The sequence below is a fragment of the Odontesthes bonariensis genome, chromosome 14 (genome assembly GCF_027942865.1).
Source record: "Odontesthes bonariensis isolate fOdoBon6 chromosome 14, fOdoBon6.hap1, whole genome shotgun sequence".
In the NCBI taxonomy this organism is placed as follows: domain Eukaryota; kingdom Metazoa; phylum Chordata; class Actinopteri; order Atheriniformes; family Atherinopsidae; genus Odontesthes; species Odontesthes bonariensis.
In genome coordinates this window covers 9,613,116-9,636,282 of record NC_134519.1, presented here as the reverse complement: position 1 = coordinate 9,636,282, position 23,167 = coordinate 9,613,116, and the positions used below count along the sequence as shown (strand labels likewise).

The 23,167-nt window shown below is 44.1% G+C and overlaps 1 protein-coding gene across 4 annotated transcripts in view; it reads left to right on the top strand.

The window, feature by feature from the left end:
* LOC142398672 (rho GTPase-activating protein 12-like) overlaps nucleotides 1–22,755 on the top strand; it is a 70,664-nt gene extending 47,909 nt beyond the window's left edge. Inside the window, exons 3-18 of one of the 4 annotated variants that reach the window (XM_075482768.1) lie at nucleotides 3,488–3,757; nucleotides 6,697–6,903; nucleotides 8,622–8,702; nucleotides 9,920–10,048; nucleotides 12,446–12,520; nucleotides 13,148–13,209; nucleotides 13,519–13,600; nucleotides 15,223–15,324; nucleotides 15,843–15,941; nucleotides 16,302–16,404; nucleotides 16,713–16,832; nucleotides 18,050–18,148; nucleotides 18,297–18,374; nucleotides 18,458–18,592; nucleotides 20,412–20,517; nucleotides 21,503–22,755. In XM_075482768.1, coding sequence (XP_075338883.1) covers nucleotides 3,488–3,757; nucleotides 6,697–6,903; nucleotides 8,622–8,702; nucleotides 9,920–10,048; nucleotides 12,446–12,520; nucleotides 13,148–13,209; nucleotides 13,519–13,600; nucleotides 15,223–15,324; nucleotides 15,843–15,941; nucleotides 16,302–16,404; nucleotides 16,713–16,832; nucleotides 18,050–18,148; nucleotides 18,297–18,374; nucleotides 18,458–18,592; nucleotides 20,412–20,517; nucleotides 21,503–21,677 — 1,923 coding nt within the window. In that variant the 3' untranslated portion in view covers nucleotides 21,678–22,755. The remainder of the gene's footprint in view (nucleotides 1–3,487; nucleotides 3,758–6,696; nucleotides 6,904–8,621; nucleotides 8,703–9,919; nucleotides 10,049–12,445; nucleotides 12,521–13,147; nucleotides 13,210–13,518; nucleotides 13,601–15,222; nucleotides 15,325–15,842; nucleotides 15,942–16,301; nucleotides 16,405–16,712; nucleotides 16,833–18,049; nucleotides 18,149–18,296; nucleotides 18,375–18,457; nucleotides 18,593–20,411; nucleotides 20,518–21,502) is intronic. The other 3 variants (XM_075482769.1, XM_075482770.1, XM_075482771.1) reach the window with 3 other exon arrangements.
* Nucleotides 22,756–23,167: the final 412 nt, after the last annotated feature.

The window sequence follows — 23,167 nt, the reverse complement described above, 5'->3', positions numbered from 1 at the left end:
TTGCACGTCAGTACGTGGTGGACATGTTGTTCTTATTAAGTGGCATTTGTTGTGTATATGTCTCATTTATGTGTAAAAACCTCCTTAAATAGTTCTTCTACAGCAGAGGTACTCATTGTGCAGCTCCTCAAGCTTTGATTGGTGGCTCGCACTCGCATAGTAGCTTATAACAATAACGATACATTTTTTCAAATAACATACAGCGAGTACTGCACAGTATTAAGTATTTTTATTAAGTATTAATTAAGTCTTAATGGTGTTTCCTAAAGGGGGCTCTGTTAAACCTGGCAACGCAGCCCGCTTAAACCACCGTCACACTTGACCGCAGTGCACGCTAGCTCCTTTAGCCAGCGCGAGATGCAGGCACAATGGATCGGTTTTTAATTAAAAAAGGGCAAAAACCAGCACAAAACCCATGCTCATCCTGAATGTCTCACTATGATTACAACAACAAACTACAAATACAACATCAAGAAAGTCGAGGACATGCACGCCAGCTTCCGCTCATCCCAGTATTAAGGTAAATGTGGTCTTAAAGGGGTATTTTCAACATTAAGCCTCTTTTCTGAGTCGCCTGCAATGTTTTAGAACCCCCCTCACCGCTTTTTTGATGTTTACTACTGTCTCCGGTATTTGCCTAATTTTGATTCATCTCAACCTGCTTCAGTATGGCAAGTCATGTGCATGTCCTAAAAGGTCCGTAAAAGCACCATAAACGTCCGTTTTCAAAATCATCAACTCGCCGGAGTGGTTACTGGTGTGCACTGGTAATCCATATCAAATTTCGTTGCGAAAAGTTGCTTCTGCCGTGTTTTATTTGACATTTTGTAAATCCCATTGAGTTCTATGGAAGACTGGATGTTCGATGATATTACTCCGCCATCAAGTGGTGTGGAGTACAGCAAGTCAGATTCAACTGCTGAGCGGAAGTTTATCCACGGCTGTGAGGTGGCTAAGAAAATAGTGCGAGCATGAACGAGCTGCCAAATAAAACACGACAGAAGCAACTTTTCGCAATGAAATTTGATATGGATTACCAGTGCACACCAGTAACCACTCCGGACTCATAAAAGAGGCTTAATGTTGAAAATACCGCAGTTCCCCTTTAAGGCAAATGTATTGGCTGTGTTGTTTCCTTTTTTGTGGGATGTTTTATATGTAGAAATGCATATTTGCAAAAGGGGAACTTAGTATGTTGTTGTAAAAGTGGCTCTTCCCTTGATTTTGCTCTGCCAATGTGGCTCTTGTGAAAAACATTAGTGAGTATCTCTGCTCTACAGCCTCTCCTCCCTGATTTGAGACACCTTTGCAGGCAGTAATAATGAAAACAGGTCAATTTATGAGAAGTTTGGTATGAAACCAGTGATGCATACTGAATAAAGAAACAAAGAGCAACTTATCTATGCACTTATTACAGACTTTTATGTTCCTAAAGTTGAGTTTCTTAACGGTATCGGGTGGAAAGTCTGGTTTTTGTGGCCACCACAGAAGTGGTTCACCGCCTCTCTGGCTTTTCAACTGTTGAACACCCACCAGGACTTCCTCTTTGACGGGTCCGTGCACTAAATCACATGTCTGAGCAGCATTTTGCAGGAAGACAACAGCGTGTCGCATGTTGCTCGCCTCTCGCAGTGGCGAGCGCGACACCTCATCTCAGGAGCGATGGCACTGATACGATTGAGAAGTTTTTTGCATTCTATCTCGGTACAGGAAGAGGATGATGTGTTCACTAGTTGCTCCCCACCAGAGGTAATGTCTTACACATTTTTAATTAACGGAGAAGCTTTTGATCGTATAGTGTCTGTTGTGAGTGTGCATATTACGAGGCTTTGATAGTGCACTGAACAGGACACGTCTCCTGGGGGCCTCCAGCTGTTTGTTTGGCTCCTGCATTTTTCATCCCTATTGATCCCCGTGCAATAAAAGCACGGCAAGGCCGGTGTGGGAAGGCCTCGTGGCTCTGGCATTATTTATGACTCTGCAGCCAGGCAGCCTCCATGTAATGTCAACATGAAATAATCATGAGGAGTAGCTCATTGACTGGATCGGTTGATGATCGGTGGTTTCGAGTGACGCTGCTGCTCGCTGCATTTGTTCTCATTTAGCTGAGTTTGTTTGCTAGTCGGCGGCGGCCGACAGATGAGGGTTTTTCATTTATAGGTGCTGATTGAGAGCAGGGTGGTCCATGATACAGGATACTGATATGTTGTTTTTTAGTTGATGTATTTATTGTTCATTTGTTCTGAAGCTAAACGAACACATGAAAGACCAACTGGGCCTGCAGTTTTCTTCATTTACGTTAAGAAATGTGCAAAATGAATAAAGATTCATCTTAAAATGCCAATCACAGCCGGTCGGTATCTGAATTCTGCAGCTTTTCAGCTTTTATTAAGCTGTAATTTAGATTTAAAATCACCGACTTATTAAAAAGACATTTGATTTGCATCTGCTCAAGTCCCTTATTTGTTTAACCGGAACATTTCTTGGGTATATTAGCAGCTTATCAGAGGTTTCCTCTGTCGCACATTAATTTGTGCCGTGTCTTACCGGCTGTAAACAGATGTCAGAGAGTTCTCACACCTAAATGCTATGTTGTTGGTATTTACGCTGTCAGACGAGTTGTGGAACACCTTGTACTTGGATGAAATTGTGGAAGAGACAATTAAACAGAAGTAATCCACAAAATTACACAACATTCGCTCAAACTGCAAAAAAAGAAAGTTGTTCAGGTTTGAGTTGTGCTCAATGATGAAAATTTTGCTCCTCTGATGGCACCTTTTTGAGTAGCTTTCAGCTGTCTGGATTTCTCTCTGATTCTCCAAACTGAGCGCTATAACCCCTGGCAACCGCAGATGTGATACTGACCGGTAGTGAATACTTCACACACCCCAGGTTAAAACCAGACGTGTAACATAAATCAAACCTTTTTATTTATCCTGAGAGGTAGGACAGTTTGTCTGCAGACAATTTTATTTATATATATATATATATATATATACACACATATTATTCTGAGAGGAAAGTTTTCATCGTCTTCTCCTTTTACGGCTGCAGGGATCAGACTGATCTAACTGTCATCTGAATGTTCTGCATGAACCTCGAGTTAGTTTTACTTCCCTGTTTTACTTCTTGACATGGGGACAAGCTACTCTTTGTGGTATAACAGCAACTTCCTTCCCCTCTCCTCCTCCTGTGAGTTCATTCAGTAATCTGCTCCTGTGTGGCAAACAGTTGCTCTGTCAGCTCGATATATATTTACAGCTAATTATTCCTCTCCTGAAGTGTCGGTCCTTTTCCTTTTGTTCCCCCGACCAGCTGATTGTGTAGAATAAGCCACAAAGATGGAAGTTATTGGCTCCGTGTGCAGCCCAGCAGAGATTTTGATATATCCATAAGTTGGTGATTTTGCAATCATGAGCAAAAGATTTCTTCCATCCAGGAACGTTGCTGTAACAGCTGTAAAATCCACTCTTTTTCCCTCACTCAGACGGTATCTTCGTCGGGCCACGGCCGCCCCGACTCGCCGGTCTACACCAACCTCCAGGAACTGAAAATCACCCAGACCAACCTGCCCCCTCTGCCCTCGGGCTCGCCCCTACACATCCTGGGAGACTGGGAGACCTACAAGGACCAGAACGGCAGGCATTACTACTACAACCGCTCCACCCAGGAAAGGACCTGGAAGCCGCCTCGCTTCAGAGACGCCAGCAGCGGGAACTCCAGAGGAGAGAGCCACAGCGCCGGAGAGAGCTCAGAGGTGATTCTTTGCATCTGTCACATTAAGGAAAGCCTAGAAACTAACGCTGGGCTAATGTTGTCATTTTTCGTTGCTACGTTCTGTGTCCACGGAGCAAATTTCACATTCTGGTGTGAGGTTGCGTCATCACAGTCACATTTGTTTCTGCCTAACTTTACGACATCACACTGCTTTAAAGCACTTGGAAAACAGTTAGTAGTCCTTTATGGTGGGGCAGGAATGTGTGGGACACAGCAGGGGTTGCTTCCCATCTGAAAAACGCCCTAAATGTGGGCATGAAGATGCCAATCAGACCGGCGGTTCTGTGGGAAACAGAAGAATAGTTTTAGAATTTAAAAATAAAATGCACAGATCACCACATCTTATCGGTTTCAAATCCTACGGTGTGACTCAGTTTTCTTTTCTTCTGACCCACAACATAGATAATTAGCTCATGAGTACAGACGAGCATACCCAGAGCTGTTTCTCAATCACTTTAACCTCGTAAATGTGTCATCATGACACGAATAAAACCACAGCGACTCACCGATATCACTCAGTGGAAGCCCTGAGTCTCACCCAAAATCACAGTTAATCTTTGCTAAATACGTCACCTTTGCCCCCACAAAATGTGTAACCACAGACCATGCTGCGTTCAGTGTCATTAGGAATGATGGAAGTTTGGAGTTCTGTTTGTTTTCAAGTTGTTTTTCTTTATACGACACCCTTGATTTTAAACTGCATAAATGTAAAATAAGACTCTAAAACTGGACAGTTGAGGTGTGAACCAAATAATTATGACTTCACAATAATGTCATCACACAGTGAAAGTGGCCCTAATGAGCACTGAATTACAAGAGCACGGATAAATGGATAAGTGTGAGTGCAGATGAAGTAGATTTCATCACATATTGTGACTGCCTTCACGCTCACAGTCCTGCACGCGCTGGCCGAATCAGACAGAATCAGGCCGAATCAGGCCGAATCAGACAGAATCAGACAGAATCGGGCCGAATCGGGCCGAATCAGACAGAATCTAGCAAAATCAGGTAGAATCTGACAGAATCGAGCAGAATCAGACAGAATCAGGCCGAATCAGACAGAATCGGGCAGAATCGGGCAGAATCGGGCCGAATCGAGCAGAATCAGGCAGAATCAGACAGAATCGAGCAGAATCTGACAGAATCAGACAGAATCTGGCAGAATCAGGCAGAATCAGACAGAATCAGGCAGAATCAGACAGAATCGAGCAGAATCTGACAGAATCGAGCAGAATCTGACAGAATCTGACAGAATCTGACAGAATCAGACAGAATCAGACAGAATCAGACAGAATTGAGCAGAATCAGACAGAATCAGACAGAATCAGACAGAATCAGACAGAATCAGACAGAATCTGACAGAATCTGACAGAATCTGACAGAATTGAGCAGAATCAGACAGAATCAGACAGAATCAGGCCGAATCAGGCCGAATCAGACAGAATCAGACAGAATCAGACAGAATCAGACAGAATCAGACAGAATCTGACAGAATCAGACAGAATTGAGCAGAATCAGACAGAATCAGACAGAATCAGGCAGAATCAGGCAGAATCAGACAGAATCAGGCAGAATCAGACAGAATCGAGCAGAATCAGACAGAATCTGACAGAATCGAGCAGAATCAGACAGAATCTGACAGAATCGAGCAGAATCGAGCAGAATCAGGCAGAATCAGACAGAATCAGGCAGAATCAGACTGCTCCCGTCAGCCGTGACAAATTGTTTTGGGAGATTTGAATTATCAGAGAAACATCTGACAGAATAAAGGTGTTGTTCTCTTTCCTACAGCCACACCAGGATAATTTGTTGTTTAAAAAACAAACAAGCGACACGCACCTTTGGCCGGCTTAGAAATGTCACTAATTTTTGGCTCAATTCTAACGAGAAGACGACGGCATCTCAGCAGGGAATGACTGTGATTAAATCAAATAAAATCAAATTTATTTGTAGCACATTTCATTTACAAAACAATTCAAAGTGCTTTACATAAAATAAAAGCATTGCAGCAGGGAGTGTAAGAAGCATTAAAAATACATAAAATAATTTAAAGAGAAACAAATAAAATAATTTAAATTAATTTAAAAACAAGCAACAGTCCAAATAAATTAAAGTATATCGTGCAGATTTTATGCATAGACACATGACACCAGAAATGTTTTTAACCTGGATTTAAAAATGTCTCCATTTGGTGAAAGTTTAATCTCCACTGGCAGTTTGTTCCACTTGTTTGCAGCATAGCAGCTAAATACTGCTTCTCCATGTTTAGTCTGGACTCTGGACTGGACCAGCTGACCTGAGTCCTTAGATCTAAGAGCTCTGCTGGGTTTATTTTCTCTGAACATATCACAGATGTATAGATTTTAAAGCTGCTGTGATGTGTTCAGATCTCTTGGTCCGGGTTAAAACTCCAGCAGCAGCGTTCTGGATGAGCTGCAGATGTTTAATGCTCTTTTTGGGAAGTCCAGTTAAAAGAGCATTACAGTAATGGAGTCTACTGGAGATGAATGCATGGATGAGTTTCTCCTGGTCTTTTTGGGAGAGGAAACCTTTAATTCTGTTGATGTTTCTGAGATGGTAAATTATGATCAGTTCTCGTCCAAACACACACTGTCACAGCACATCAGGCTGCATCTTTCGGGCCTCTGTGTCATTAAATGTCTGCACCACACTGCCACCTACAGACCAAGAGCTGTCACTGCAGCTGTTCTGTGTCCCTCAGGTTTACACCCCTCTGTCCAAAATCAGTCAGGAACATGAATGTCTTCAGCTCTCTGGTGGCGCTTCTGGGTTTCTGTGCTGGTGATGGGGGTTTCTTGATGATTTATTGGTTTTTTGGGTGCATGACTGTCTTCTCTCCTCTGTATCTCTGTGGTGAAATATGCCCTCTGTTTTTCTCTCCCTTTACACTAATGCCAGACCACTCCTCTTTCGCTCTCGCCGTCTTTCCTTCCCTTCCTGTCGCTCTCCATCGGTCGACTCCAGCCTCTGTCTTCGGAGGACACCTGCTTCAGTACCTACTCTAGCCAGTCAGACAGCCAGTACGGCTCGCCGCCGCGTGGCTGGTCAGAGGAGATGGACGAGTACGGCCACACGCTGTACGTCAGCGACCATACGAACGAGAAGGTACCGGCTGCACAGAGCTGATCTGCTGTGTCTTTACTGTGGTGGTTGGTGGCACTGCATGAGGGAGCGGGTTTTGGGTTGATTTATGGGTCGTTTCTTTCAAGTGCTTAGCTCACCAGCTTTTCTTTACACTGGGTTGGCAGTACTGTGCCTCCCCTGGAGGAGAGTTATTACTTTCCTCACTTTCTGTAATGCATCTTAATTGCTTAAACAAAACAAATGTTTTACATGTATTAGAATAGAAGTGAAATAACCGTGTTACTGTTGAATCCACAGACAGACTGTGGGTCTGAAGCTCAAATAGATGGAAGCAGATAATTATCAGGACTAGGCATGGGTCGGTTTCAAGGTATACCACGGTATTAAAAAGCTAAAAAACTAACATTTTCTGTCATAAAGTCTGTGCGGTATGAGCGTTTTTTTTTTTTTTAATTTTGTGACATCTCGTCAGAGAGAAAGTGGAGGCTCCTCCCCCACGCATAGCCGCCTGCTGTGAGTGACGAGCAGGTCTAATAGCTGCCCTTCCCCAGCGGAACTGTTTCAGTTTGCATTCGCACATGAGTCGGGACCTTCAGGGACTGATGCGACACAACCGTCTGCGACAGCGACGTGTTACTTTAGCGCCACATTCAACGACAAAACAAAACAAAACTGGTAAAAGTAAGGAGAGAAGAAAAAAACACCACAAAGAAGCTAATATGGAGAGCGGGGAGGCCACCGTGTTCATGGTCTGCATGGCGGTGATATTAATTATGGACGATCACATCGGGCGTCTAACATGGAGGCTGGAAGAGCTCACAGAGAGAGTCAGGAGACGAAGGATGGAGCGCAGGCCATACTTCTTGGTTTCATGAAGGAAGGAGAGCAGAGCGCCGCAGACAAAGGAGACCACGTGGAGGTTTAACTTATTAAACACGCCAAGGTTGTGTCCGTGTGGTATGAGGAAACATTTCAGCCAAACAACATGACAAGGGGCGGAGCTACCAACCACCAAACACCTTCGTCAGATGTGTTGCTATGGAAACCAGAACAGACCCAGCTGAGGAGAAGGAGCTGAAATGGTTCCAGGAACTGAGGGCCGTGGTCCCGAGTTCCTGTATGTGCGAATGAGGGGAAAAACAGCCCCGTTCCTGAAAAGGTTATAGGAACTGCAGAAGGTTCCTACAGTGCGAATGCGGCTGTATGATGGCTGAAGCAGGCAAGCCTCCCGAACTGTTTTTTGGTTGCTACGTAGTCGTGCACCAGTCAAAATTTGACAAACAGGACGGACCAATTCAAATCCAGACCCAGCGAAGAAGTGCGGTACAGGCGCCTGTACGACTGCCCTGAAACAGCATAGTGACCACATCAACTCCCAGAACTCGTTGACGGAGATTGGCAGAACTTTGGGGAATTTGCTGTTGTTTCATTCACTGGAAGTGGCTTTGAGTATTATGAAAAGCGCTTTATAAAACCGATGTATTATTATTATTATTATTCATCCTGAAAGTAATAAGATAATTCCCAAGTGTGTCCACTGAAGCACTCTGTTTCATAACTAAAAGTTTTTTATTTGTCTTGTTTTTAAATACAGACATTTCAGAGCTGTAATCATAACACAGTGAAACCGTGATATTTATGCCTAAGGTTATCATACCGTCAGAATCTCATACCGGCCCATGCCTAATCAGGACTCACAGCCTCTGATGACACTGCTGCGTCTTGTCTTTTACCGTTAGTGGTTAAAACATGTCGACGACCAGGGAAGACCTTATTACTACAGTGCTGACGGCTCCAGGTCAGAGTGGGAGCTGCCAAAGGTAAGACGCTGAATCCCTCCTCACATTTCACCCAAAAAAAGAAGTGAGAAGTAATCCTGCACCTGCATGGCAGAGAGAATAATGTGCCAGTTGCTCGCAGTGTGTGGTCAAAAATCTATTTAGTGAGAATAATTTAAGATAAAAACTGAGTTGTTGGGCTTGAAGGCAGAGGAAGCTGCAGTTTTTCTTCTTTGAAGCTGAATATTCAAACTCTTCTCCTCTTCCAACGTGAGCCGGAGAAGCTGCTCGGGTCACAGTGAATCAAATAAATGACACCTCATTTACCCCCCCCCCCCCCCCCCCCCCCCCCACAACGGGCATCTTAGCAAAGAACCAGTTTTAAACTGTAGCTTTATACTAGGGCTGGGCAAGTTAACTCGTTAATTCTCTAACGCCGATAAATAGTTGAGCGCGCATTAACGAGGTTTTATTTATTTATTTAAAAGAAAACTTTAAAAAAGAAAAAAAACCTTTTTGGGGGGGGGGCTTTTGTGCCTTTAATGGAATAGGAAAGTTCAGAGAGACAGGAAGCAGGGGGCAGAGAGAGGGGGAACGACATGCAGCACAGGGCCGTCTGATGCGGGACTCGAACCGGGGCCAGCTGCAGCGAGGACCATAGCCTCTGTACATGGGGCGCCTGCTCAGCCCACTACGCCACGGACCACCCCTGTATTATTATTTATGTTATTATTGTAAAAGTCTGTTGCTCACAGGCTTTTATTTTGTAAAAGTCTGTTGCTGTCTGCTGCGGAACCAGAAAAGAAAGTAATCGGCGGATCCACCAAACATGGAGAAGGGTACGGAACTTTTACTCGGCCATTTTCATTTTAAAGTTCTTCCAGACGGCGGAGTCGACAGAACCAAAGTCATCTGTAAACACTGCCAAGTTGAATTGTCTTCTCAGCGTAGTAGTTCCAGTCTAAAATATCACTTAAAGGCAAAACACACAACTGATAGCAGCAAGTCATTCATTCATATGGCAGCACATTTAAAATAAAGCTAAATGCTAAAAGCTACACACTACTTTTGGATTCATTTTTTGATTTTGCGTACAAATGCAATTAATCGTGATTAATCAGGGAAATCATGTGATTAATTAGATTAAACATTTTAATCGTTGCCCAGCCCTACTTCATACACTTTGGTCCCAGCAGCCTGTCAATATTTTTGTGATATTTCGGGGGAAATATATTTAGTTCTTTTTGTCCTTCCTGCAGTACAACCTCTCCCCACCTCAGCTGCCTGGAGACGCGCCGAAAAGTCGCAGTCTGGACAGGAAGAATGTGGAGTCCATCGTCTTGACAAAGTGGAGACACAGCACCTACACACAAGAGCCCAGCGAGAAGGTCTGACACCCCTGATCTGCCAACCATAAACTCATTTCTTTATCTGGAAAGTTTGAAATGATCTGTGTGTTGTGCAGCTGCCACTTTCGCTTTACTTCTTGCCAGAGTTTTGGCTAAAGAAGACTAAAGTGCAGCTGCTGTCTGTGGTGTTGAGCGGTACGATGTGTGATGAGTCGAGATTCTCAGTTGCAGACTGATTGTTTTTGCAGCGGCTGTTAAAAACCAGGCGTTTCCGCTCGGGCTCCGCCCGCCCACACCCGTACAAACACCAAGTCAGTAGTCCGTCAAGCGGAAACAATCAGCTGCCTCGTTCCTAAATCCAAACGTACAATCACTTTGCATGAAGATGATAACCACGAGGAATGACCACGTCTCTTTGTCCTCCTTCATTTTCAGTTGATTTGAACTTGATTTGGAGAAAAACAAAACATCCGATCATTAAACCAATTTTTCCTCCACACAGACTCACTTATTTTAATACCGTCAATTCCGGACTATAGAGCGCACCTGAATATAGGCCGCACCCTCTCATTTTAAAAAGAAAATCCATTTTGTACTCGTATAGGCCGCACCGAATTATAAGCCGCGGGTGGCCACATAGTAATATGGGATATTTACACAGAAAGATGTTACACGTGAGGATTTTTAAACTTTGAATTAAATGCATATGGTAACAGAAACAAATACATACTGCAAATGCTTGTTTTTTCTGAACAGTGCCTGTAACATAGGGCTGTCGCGATAACCGCAAAATGCAATCACCGCGGTGCTGAGAGGACCTCCGCGGTGCGTCTCCAGGCCACCGCCCACCGCACGCCCCCTTGCACGCGCAGAACAACTCGAGAAACTAAAAGAGTTTTTAAGGCTGCACAGTAGATACAAAGCGACTGAAAGAACTTATACTTTTTTTTAAGCCAGCACAGTAATAATGATACATTGTATATTCCCCGCAAGGCAGGAGAAACACATTAACACAGCGAGGTGCCGCGTTTCTGTCGTCATCTTTGCATATAGGCACCGCACGCGCACACACGTCTGCATGCTACTCGTTGTGGTCTCATTCTCCCTCAGCAGCTGATATTACAAAAATATGCCTACTCAGTGTCGTAGCAATAGAAGTTAAAATAAAATGCAGTGGCCTACCTTTATCTCGGCTTTACTCCTCTGCCTAGTCCGGACACTTTATGGCTTTGAATCTTCCCTTGTTATCCATGTTTAACATTGTAAATGTGACCGTCTAATATCAACAATAAACTAGCTTCCACAGAACCACAGCTTGGTGTGCACATTTGCTGTTGGTCTGTAGGCCTAATAAAAAAAAAAAAAAAAACATTTAAAAAATGTGCCGTGCCTGAAATAAGCTCTAACAACTTCGCGGAAACAGTTAAAGTTCAGCTTGGGTTGGTTGGTCGGCGGGCAGTCTGTTTAAAAAAAACTGGATCCCGGACACGTGAGCTCAACTGCTGCCCTGATCTGCTTCGTTTTTCTCCGTCATTACTAAACGAAACGTGCGCAGGTCTGCAACAATGTTGATATTTGCCATGTGGCACTGGCAACAATGCAGAACTGGGGTATGCACTGCTTGATCTCCGCTATGTTGGTCTGTGAGCGAGTAAATGACAGGCAAAGCAAAGTGAAATGTCAGAATCGCTGGGGAAAAAAGACGGATTATGCGCTCGATTTTCATCTAACATTGCGTGTCGTGGAAAGTAGTCTAATGAACAAAAATGCGATATCACCGCATACCGCGCTGTTGAGCGGCTATGAGTCACCGCGGTGGGAATTCCCTCACCGCGACAGCCCTACTGTAACACGGCTGATTTAAAAAAAAAAAGACAGTAGCCTACCAGGAAAAGTCATTGATCGCATTCAATTTAAAAGCTGCATCATACGCATTTCTTCGTTTGTTTTCCATGTTGAGGGTGAGTACAAATGACCGATTTACAATAATTTAGTCGTGTAAGTGTGTTTGCTTTATTGTACAATTTTATTGGACCACTGTGAACTATTCCTTAATTGTATTGGTCTAATGTTACGGTGCAAAATGTTTTTGGCGGCATTAAAACAAAAGAAAAAAGCATATATTAGCCGCACCGTATTATAAGCCGCGGTGCTCAAATCCTGGGAAAAAGTAGCGGCTTATAGTCCGGAATTTACGGTAGATAATAATCACTCCAAAAACGACATATTTGTAGCTGCATGGATGTTCTCTGAACATTAATAATCCACACAGGTACCTGACACACTCTGTAGCCTCATAATCTCGCTGCTAATTACCCTCACACTCTGTCTCTGTCTTCTTAACCTGGCATCATCTTCTCGTTAACCTTTTCTTTGTTGGCCTGTGTGACCATATTTGTGTTTTTCCCCCACCCCCCATCCCTGTCTCCTTACTAGGAAGCCCCTCAGAGCCCAAAGCCCCACTCACCCGACTCTGACTCCTGCTCCTCGTCTCCCAAGCCCCCCGCCTCCGTTAGTACTCACCACTAACTAACCTCACGTGCTGCAGGGGGTGTAACGCGCTCCAGGGTTGTAAGGCCAGGACACAAGTTGTAGCTTACTGCAGGCTTCCTACACAGGTCTGGAAATCCTGGAACGCTGAATGAACTCGAAACATTTCCAAAGAGAACGGTCACGTTAAAAGCTAAACTGCAGAATGACCTGATCCTGTGTAGGAAAACTGTGAATGGGAAGTGTAGCGAGGTATAAAAAAGGCTTGCTGGGTTTGTTTTTTTGTGCTTTTTGTTGAAGCACAATGGTAAAATCTCTGTTTCTTGGTGCTGATCATCCTGAAATGTCCTTGTGTATCTGAATCACCTTTATAAATATCTCATTGATCTCATTCGTTAGAATCTCTGTCTACTTCCAAGAGTTTGATAACCTTTCTCGAGTGGGATCAGCGGTTCAGGAGTCGTTGTTTCTCCTCTTAGCAGTGGTGGCGGGATGTGTGTTGGTGTTGCATGATAGGGACAAACTCACCTTGTTTAGAAAGGTTTGAAATCATCTTTCTGTTCCCTGATCCAGCTGCTGCTGCCAGTTATGTGCAACGGGACTTTTTCCTGCTTGAACACGTGTAATCCTGCCTGTTTTCCTCTGCAGCCGACAGAAAAGTGCGGCGTCCTGAACGTGACCAAGATCACTGAGAACGGCCGGAGAGTACGGTGAGTGGAAGGCAGATCTTTCTTTAGCTTAAGCGTCCGCATCATTGGGAGTCCTTTGGGAGGCAAGATTATTTGTGTTGCACAATTCAACAAAGCGATTCAAAGTGCTTTACAGATGCATTAAAACAGTAGAAATAAAAAGCTTGATTTAGATTTTAAACAAAGAAGAAAGAAATAAGAACAATAGATAAAATCAGAAGTTAAAGTGTGATTAAGTTTTGGAACTCAAGCTTCAGATTTGGGAAAAAAGAAAGAAAACCTGGAGATATTTCAGCGCCTTATGTGCTTATAATTGTGTATATTTCGCAGGAAGAACTGGACCTCCTCCTGGACAGTCCTCCAAGGCTCGATGCTGCTGTTTGCCAAAGGACAAGGAGGCGGAACCAGCTGGGTGAGAAACGACCTCCTAAAATGTTTCTTTCCACAAAAGAAGCCCCTTTTTGCCCCGGTGCTGGAATGATGCTACAAACCGTTTACAGCCGGTTCAGCTTTAAAACCTTCTAATAACTTCTAAGACGCCATTTTGTCTTTTTTCCTCCTTGCGTGTTCTGAATTTCTGCAGCGTAGGGCGACGGTTGATGTTTACAGATCACAGATGCACATCTTGGTCGAGTCATTCCGGTTCACGCTGTTTTAAACAACAGTCGGGTCTAATTGGCCTCCGTAACCCCGGGCTCAGAACCCTCATTGAGTTGATGCGGCTGGAGCACAGTTTTGTTTCTGGATCCAGTCAAAAGCAGAAAGATCAGACTCCACCTTCGGCTGTGTCTCTGAACCAGCGCTCCGATAGAGGCAGAGGAACTTCTACTGCTGTGCTCTTCCTTCTTAGTCCTCATTCAGTTTTCTCCACAAAGGCTTTTGTGCCAGGCTGACTCTCACACTGAGACATACAGCGGCGTATTATTCCGTCTCCGTCGCTTGTTGTTGGCGCCCGCTGTGATGATTGCAGTTCCTGTCTGTCAGGCCCCTGAAAAGCTTTTCACAGCTTTTTCTCAGGCAGCAGTTTCAGGCAAAGATCGGAGACGTTATCACGGTGTCGTCATCTGTTTAATTGTTTGACTTTGTGACTTCACTTGTTGTTTAACAGTCAATGACACACAGGCTTTAATTAGAGAGTCGGTTTTCTCATCAGGCAGACTTCATTAATTGGAGGTCTGTAGGAGTGAAATGCTTTGATTCACTGTACTTACACACTCACGGAAATCCACTTCAGGTTGCTTGGGAAAAAAAACAAACTGGAAACTTTTCCTGAATCTGTGCTGTTTATGAGCTGTATGAGCAAAATGGATGATAATAAAGAGAGATTTTTGCATGCAAAGACAAAGATTTGTCTTCACTTTCTGCATTTTCCCCAAATATGACAACAAAAGACATCACAATTGTGGTCGGTTAGAGCTTCAAAACAGCGTCCAACTATCAGAGTGATTGGATTTATTGCCTTATCATAATTAGTTTATTGGTAAAGATTTTTCTGTTGTGATTGCATCTGTCGGTAGATAGCAGCACCTGCTTTTGTTTTGCCTTCACCTTCCTGTTAGAATCTGAAAGGATTCACCCCCAGCCAGTCGTCACAAAGGAAACGAGCAGAATAGACAGTGAACTTATCAGCTGGGTGACGGGTCGAGCCGCAGTGCTCACCATGAAGAAGGAAAAGACGACTCGTGGGAGCACGGCGGCCGCACACCAAATGTTGTTGTCGGTATTATCGACAACATGATGATGACGAAGCTGAAACGGAAACGCTTCGCGGGGTTAATCGTCTCCCTGAAAGTTTTTGCTCTGAAATGAGTCCTACTTCACATTACGCCTTGTTTCACCTAAAATAGACCCTGGAACCGTTCTATTTGAGGAGGCGCTCCCCAGTGCTCTGATGGTGCTTTACGATCTGGCACACGTCCTTAATCTGAATGTCATAAGCACCATTATCACATCATCATCCTTCCCCCGACTGCTGCATCGTAAAGCAGTCAGCCTGAGTGTTTATGTGCGCTTCTTTTTTTCACCCATGTCCAGTTTGGAGGTGGTCAGTCCAAGCCTGAGTTCACTGTGGATATCAGGGGCGGGTCGGTGGAATGGGCCTCCAAAGACAAGTCCAGCAAAAAGCATGTTTTGGAGGTAAGAATGAGCTCAAATTTGATCTTATTTGTTAGGTTTTTATTATGTTTTTGGGTCATTAAAGGGATAGTTCGCCTCTTTTGACATGAAGCTGTATGACATCCCATATTAGCAATATCATTTATGAACATTTTCTTACCCCCTGCTGCGTCCTGTGAGCCGAGTTCCAGCCTCGTTTTGGTGTTGATGAAAGTAGTCCGGCTAGTTAGCTGGGGCTTAAAAAATAAAGCGTTTTGCTTCTCAAAACGATATGCGTTCAAAAGAGTAATACATTCGCATCACAAAATCGTTGTGCAGGAAATAGTCAGACCTCACAATCGCTTGGCCCTATTTTCTCTCCTTTCGTATCACTGCGTGCTGACGACAGCCGCACCTGTTACGGTGTTTACTGCTCGGTCTGCACAGCACGCAGTCCAAACTACTTCAATCTTGCTGCTTTGCTTTCTCTGGATTCATTTGTGACAGATTTCGTGACGATTGTTTTAAGTGTCATAACCACATGATGATGTCACCTGCAGCTGAAGACCCGGCAGGGCATGGAGCTGCTGATCCAGTCCGAAAACGAAGCCATCATCAACGAGTGGTTGAGAGCGCTGCAGGACACCATCAGCACGCACGTAAGGGTCGCGGTTAACCTCGGCCCAACGCTGGAGTGAAAACTTTGAATGAGTAAAATGAGAAGATTGTTGTTTTAAAGAGGGACTGCGTCACTGTTGACCTCTCTGCAGGGAAGTAAACAGCATCCCACAGATGACTCTAAATAAGTCATTTCTCTATGAAAGCTAAGACGATTGTAAATATGTGAAAAATGCCAAAGAAAGTTTGGATAATGAGCCTAAAATGAAGGTGTGACAGATTTGGCGTGGCCTACAGGTTAGTTTATTTGTTTCCTCCCTCTGCGAGGACAAAGGGCGAGGGCAGAGACTTTTACAGCCACTCGTATCTTATCTCCATCTTTGTTTGTTTTCGCATGTCAGCCCTGGGACTCTGATGAGGCCATAGAAGAGGACATGCCCGAGTCGCCTGGTGTGGAGAAGCACGACAAGGAGAAGGAGCACAGAGACTCCAAGAAAGACAGAGGTCTGTGTGGTGCTAAATGGTGTTAAACACACCCTCGTCAAGCTGGAAGTGAAATATTCTATAAAAGAACGAGAGAAAAGGATTTTTAGGAGCAAATATCTGAGCATTGTTCCTTTAACACGGACACAGTTTCAATGAGACTGAAAATGAAGGCACAAAGTCCAAAAAAAGGAGCTAACGTGTCTTAGTGGCTCCATATAAGCGTCTGTGTATCAGTTCCAGTCCTTTAAAACACTGAGCTGCCATGTCGGTCAGCATGCTGAGGCGAGTGTTGGATAACGCCGTCCTGTTTCATCCCTCCTCTGCAGCCATGAAGCCGGCGGCCAGCCTGGACACCTCCGACAACAAGAAGACCCGACACAAGCTGAAGAAGTTCCTCACCCGCCGTCCGACCCTGCAGGCCGTCAGAGATAAAGGATACATCAAAGGTCTCACACGTTCATGCACTCTGGGGACCACAAATCCTCTGCTTGCACTGTTTTCTATGATATTTTAAACAATTCTAATGGTCAAATGTCCTTGTTTGTGTGCATTTGTGATGTTTTTTAAGCTGTTTAAACCCTGCTTTTGGTATAAAAAAAACTGGCTGCTATCATTCTCTTGTGTGCTACATTTCATTTATATTGTACAGGTTTTATTTATAGCTTCTGTTTAACATATATCCCTTCTCCTCTTCCTGCAAAAGGCTGAAAGTTGACATGATAACTTCTCAAATGTAAAGAGTTTGAGTCTCACTCAGAGGGGTCACATGGCACTGAAAGGATCAGATAATTGGCTAAATTACAATAAGAATGAGTTGAGCAAGGGTAATTCTCCTTGGATATATCGTGGTGAATGAATCGGATCAGAGGCACAAAGCGTGTCATACCCCAAAAACAAGATGAAGCTACGTCCCCGTACATTTGGTCTGTGATGAGCTGCTTGTTGCACAAACGCGATGCACAACGGAGCATTCTCCATCGCGTTGTTTGTTTTTATTTATTTATTTATTTATTTTTTAACCCCTTGTCCTGTTCAGCATTATGGCAGCAGAATTGTAATCTGAATACCGTTTATTCCAAACACATTTGCTGTGCCAAGGGAAGCATCCCCTTGATGCTCATCAACTGCTTATTTATTTATTTATTTTTTGTTACAATACTTAACATGTGATAGAGAGGGAGAGCGAAGAAGGGAAAAAAAGAACAGAAATATTAACATAGAAAAGACAAACATAGAAAACAATGAAAAATCAGACAACCAGCTGCTACACCTGTAAAAACAAAACTGAAGACAATCTACATTTGTTTTTATTTCTGACGGCGACAGCAACAGTAAGAGACAATATCTCTTCCGAATTCCGGGTCACGACCCTGGGAAATAATCTTGAGCATGCGCAGAACGCAAAGTCTAATTCACCACGTGCTTCACCGTCTACAAACACGTTTAATTTGACTTTCAACCGAGTTATCTCGGGGTCTTAATCCGATTCGATCCGATTTCTTTTCAGATTAAGGTGTCTACATGCACTTAATAACTCAATCTTATTGTAATTTAGCGAATAATCCGATCCTTTCAGTGCCATGTGACCCCACTGAGTGAAGCTGAAGTAAAAACTAAAAGGTGTTAAGATCATGAAAGTGAGGCTTTGTGTTTGTGTCTTCAGATCAGGTGTTTGGCTGCAGTTTGTCCAGTTTGTGTCACAGAGAAAACAGCGTAATACCGCACTTTGTCAGGACGTGCATTGACCAAGTGGAGAACAGCGGTGGGTGTTTTTAGCAGACCTGAATAACTCACGGCTGTTGTGAAAGAGGCTTTGGTTGATTGTCTCTTTACAGCACAGGAAGTGTCAGATAAGGTGTGGCCGACTGGTCTGTTTTTCTCTGACTGAAAGTGCTGTCGCTCCCCCGCAGGTCTGTGTGTCGACGGGCTGTACAGAGTCAGCGGTAACCTGGCCATCATACAGAAACTCCGCTTTGCTGTCAATCACGGTGAGCCGCCGCCCTCTTCGTCACCTCAGAGGAAAAACAACAGAGGACATGCGCTGACAAAACCTTTGTGTGTGTGTGTCCAGATGAGAAGGTGAACCTGTCGGACGGGAAGTGGGAGGACATCCACGTGACCACCGGAGCTTTGAAGATGTACTTCAGAGAGCTGCCGGAGCCCCTCTTCACCTACGCTCTGTTCCACGACTTTGTCGGCGCCATCAGTACGTCTGTTTATTCATGCGTTCACTCTGACTGTGAGCTCATTCTGCGAGGCACTCACCAGCAACGTGAACGATATTCTCTTTGTCTGGAGCCATCGTTTCTGTTTCCTGTTCTACGGGCAGATGGTCAAACACGTCTAAAACTGATCCATTTCTTTGGGTAACCAGGCGGAGACGCTCAGAACATACTGGCTTCTACACACTGCAACCTGTAGACATCCATGTAAACATGTCGGCCTTTAAAGGGATAATTCGCCTCTTTTGACATGAAGCTGTATGACATCCCATATTAGCAACATCATTTATGAACATTTTCTTACCCCCTGCTGCGTCCTGTGAGCCGAGTTCCAACCTCGTTTTGGTGTTGATGAAGGTAGTCCGGGACCACAAAAATAAAGCGTTTTGCTTCTCAGGCCGGAGAGGTCTGATGTTTTCTGGAGAACGATTTTGTGATGCAAATGTATTACTCTTTTGAACGCATTTTGTTTTGAGAAGCAAGACGCTTTATTTTTTAAACCCCAGCCAACTAGCCGGACTACCTTCATCAACACCAAAATGAGGCTGGAACTCTGCTCACAGGACGCAGCAGGGGGTAAGAAGATGTTCATAAATGATATTGCTAATATGGGATGTCACACAGCTTCATGTCAAAAGAGGCGAACTGTCCCTTTAAAGCTGCGCTAACGCCCCCCGATGATGCTGCCGGGAGCTGATTTACTCCTTCATGTGCGCGCTCAACTGGACTCAAACTGCTTTTTTTTGTGAAAACGCTACTTTAATACAACAGAATTCCCAACGCAGCCGCTCTCATTCACATATTTTTCTTTTTCTTTTGACAGAAGCGGGTCAGAAGTTGACTTAAAATCAGTCCATTAAAGGGGAAGTTTTTTTTGTTTTGTTTTGGTTTTTTTTTGTTTTTAAACCTGGACCTTATTTCTGGTATAATATACGTTCATCTACTCCCTGATAACAGTTTGGTGAAAGTCGGCGTCCTTCGGAAGATATTTAGATCACTGGAGATCCGCGTATATCCATATAACGGGAGAGAACAGGGCAGAGACAATACAGCCTCAACTCAACTTTATTTATAAAGCCCTTTAAAACAGCCGTGGCTGAAACAAAGTGCTGTATATGAGTAACAACACGAAGTATAAGGCATAAAACATAAGAACAATGTAAAAACAATACTAAACAATAACAGAAACAGAGTCTCTGCTGGGTTAAAAGCCAGGGAATAAAAATGGGTTTTAAGACGAGTTTTAAAAATGGACAGTGAAGGGGCTTGTCTGATGTGAAATCGTTCCACAGTTTAGGACCAGCAGTGGAAAAAGCCTCTAAATAAGGCATTATCTGTCTTTATCTCACTGATACTTTAAGACCAATGAATGAACGCGTAATAAGGTCCAGGTTTTAAAAAAAAAAAAACTGTTGTCGATCCCCTCCCGTTTATATGAACCGGGACAAAGGAGAGTTCACTAAGAGTCTAATTAACTGGTGAAGTCGAGTTATAACAGTCAGGACTGTTTCTAGTCGAGATGTGCTCCACATTTACCAGCCCTACCACAACAATCAGTGTTTCATGTTCATGTTATGTTATTCATGTTATCCATGCTCATGAATTCGGTTTTATCCTGAAGGTTTGCAGTGCCTCAAACACATTGAATGTGCGATTGTTTCTGACATTTTCGTGCCCGTATATTCACCTCAAACACCAGTTGCATCAGTGTAAGATGCCGGGTGTGCTGGAGCCAGATTCAAGCTGTTGAAACTCTGACAGATGAAGACTTTGATATGTTTAGTTTTTCCTCTTCTTCTGCAGAAATACCCGACTACAAGCAGCGAGTGCAGGCGATCAAAGAGCTGGTCAGACAGCTGCCCAAGCCCAACCACGACACCATGCAGGCTCTCTTCAAACACCTCAGAAAGTAAGAAAAAACTGTTTTCTTTTTTCTGCCTTTAAACAAAAGTTCAACTCCTTTGAATTTAGGCTGCTCTCTGCCTCTGATGAACACGGATCATGTGGCTGATAAAGACCTGATTATTTCAGTTGTTTAATTGTTGTTTCAGTCAGCCGATTGGCCCCGAGTCAGAGCTGCAAACACTCAGAGATGTGTTCAGTTCACCAAACAATGGCTGTGATTTCTAACCCAACACATCGGAGACTTAGGCTGTGTTCGAAACCGCATACTTCTCCTACTACTCCTACTAACTTTTTTAGTTAGTATGCGAGTTTGAGTAAGCGAGAAATTCCCGGATGCATACTAGATTGGCCGAAATGTTGGGTATGCATCATGAGGTTACTAATCATACTCAAACTACCCAAGATGCAACGTGACGTGACGTCGCCGATCGTCATTTCCTGTCAAAACGGCAGTTTCAAGCTAGCTACAATGAGGGTAGGTTCACTTCCTGTTTTCAAAACAAAAGCACCAATTGTATCGTAATGGCTTTCCCTGTGATAAAAGGCAACGGGTATTTTATTTTGTGAAAATAACCGGAAGTGCGTTGCTCACTGCGGCTAGCTTTAGTAGCGCCGAATTTGTGGGAACAAAATTGTGAATAGCCGGTATTTTGTCAGATTTTCAACACGTTGGGGATCTAAACGACTACTTTCTGAAAATGTTTCAAATGTTGCTAAAGTTTACAGAGTTTAGAGCTTAAGCGAAATCAGCTTCAGGCCGGCTGATTTCGGCTCGAGCAGGAGCGAAATGCATTGTGGGTAAACGCTCTGCAAACTGTCTGATCGATGATTATGCAGTTTGCGGTTTCGAACACAGCCTTGGTCTGTTCTCCGTGTTTTCCTCGTCTTTGTAAATTCTCTCTTTTCCCCCCTTAAGATCCCATTTTGCCTGATTTAAGACCCTTTTTGTTTTGTTTTTTGTCTTTGCTTCTCTTCCCGGGTTTCTCCAGAGTGATCGACCACGGCGAGGAAAACCGCATGACCACCCAGAGCGTGGCCATCGTGTTCGGCCCCACGCTGCTCCGGCCTGAAACGGAGACCTGGAACATGGCGGTCCACATGGTCTATCAGAACCAGATAGTGGAGCTCATACTGCTGGAGTACGAGAACATTTTTGGCAGGTAGACGCCGGAGTACGTCTCTGTTCCACTCCCAACGCAGAGCTCTTCCTGACCCGGCTCGGCACGGCACGGCACGGCTCAGCTTCTCTTCATCTCAAACCGACCCGGCTTCACAAAGCCGACGCAAATATGTCTCATGAGCCAAAAACATAGCTGTTCCTCTAACTAGTGACCAAAACGTAGTCTCTTTGCACTTTTCAGTATCTTATTTCCTCCTGCAGCTGCATTTGTGCCACTTTACTGCAAAGGTGACGCGCTCCTGTCCTGACACTGGATTCCTATAAGTACATGGGCCAAGCAACTACTGCGCAGACCGAGACCAAAGCAGCGGCCGAGCCGTCAGCGTCGCAGGTTCACGATGCTGCCCGCACCGAACTGTAAATTTCACCGCAGTACGAACCAGAAGAAAACAAACTGCTGAACTTTCCATGACGCCCAGCTTCGCTTTAGATATTTAGACACTTAGAGGTGAGATAAAGCTCCAACAAGGCAGAGGGGAGATGGTTTTTTTTGGCTCTTTTTACTTTATTTTTTTACTTTCTCTCCTAAACTGTTTTCTCATCTCAGTTTTGCTCCTGAAAAAGAAAATCGGGACCGAGGTCCTCTGAACACGCGACAGGTTCTTAACACTCTGTATTATATCTGCACGCCACCTTCTCAGTTTGACCTATAGAACAAATCATCTCAGAGCATCAACTTGAAAAAATAAGAGCAAACAACGGTACTAAGCTGCTTCTGTAGGACTAACGGATGCTGAAACGTGGAGGCGAGCGGCCTTTTGAACTCGCCTCCTGATGAATCTTGTACAGTATTTCTGTGTGTGCATGTGACCGGGGGGGTGGGGGGGGGGGTGGATGGAGCTGTGAGCGAATGAACTTATTGATGTAGTGTACAAATAGTAAATATAAGTTTGTATGCCTGGAGTGTTCAAAAATGTGACACGAGGGAGAAATCACTATTTTGTAATCATTGTGTAACCAACAGATATGAGGAATAAAATTGTGAACTGGGGATGTGGAGGTTTACCTGTGAGTCGGGTACTGTTGGCTTTATCGAACTGGAATAAATACCTCTAATAAGAAGGTCCCGTCAAAGTGTTTTCTTTACATTTCTTGTATAGTTTAAATGTCACTCACCCATCCAAATAATTAAATTCAGGTGTTCCAGTCACTTCCACTGCCACAGGTGTATGAGTTCCTGCACCTCGGCATGCAGACTGCTTCTACTAACATCTGTGAAAGAATGGGATGAGCTTCCCAACAGTTTCTGCTGGAAGTGCCCAGGTCAGAATACAAACCCTGGGGTGAGCGAGCCTTTTCCGTCGCTGCCCCCAGGCTCTGGAATAAGCTCCCCATCCAGCTGAGTCTTATTTCTGACCTGGGCCTCTTCAGATCCAGGCTAAAAACCTGCTTATTTAGGATTGCTTTTAATACCCAGTAGTATGATGACACTTTTTATCTTATTTGATTTTGTTAAATTTTATTGCTTTCACTG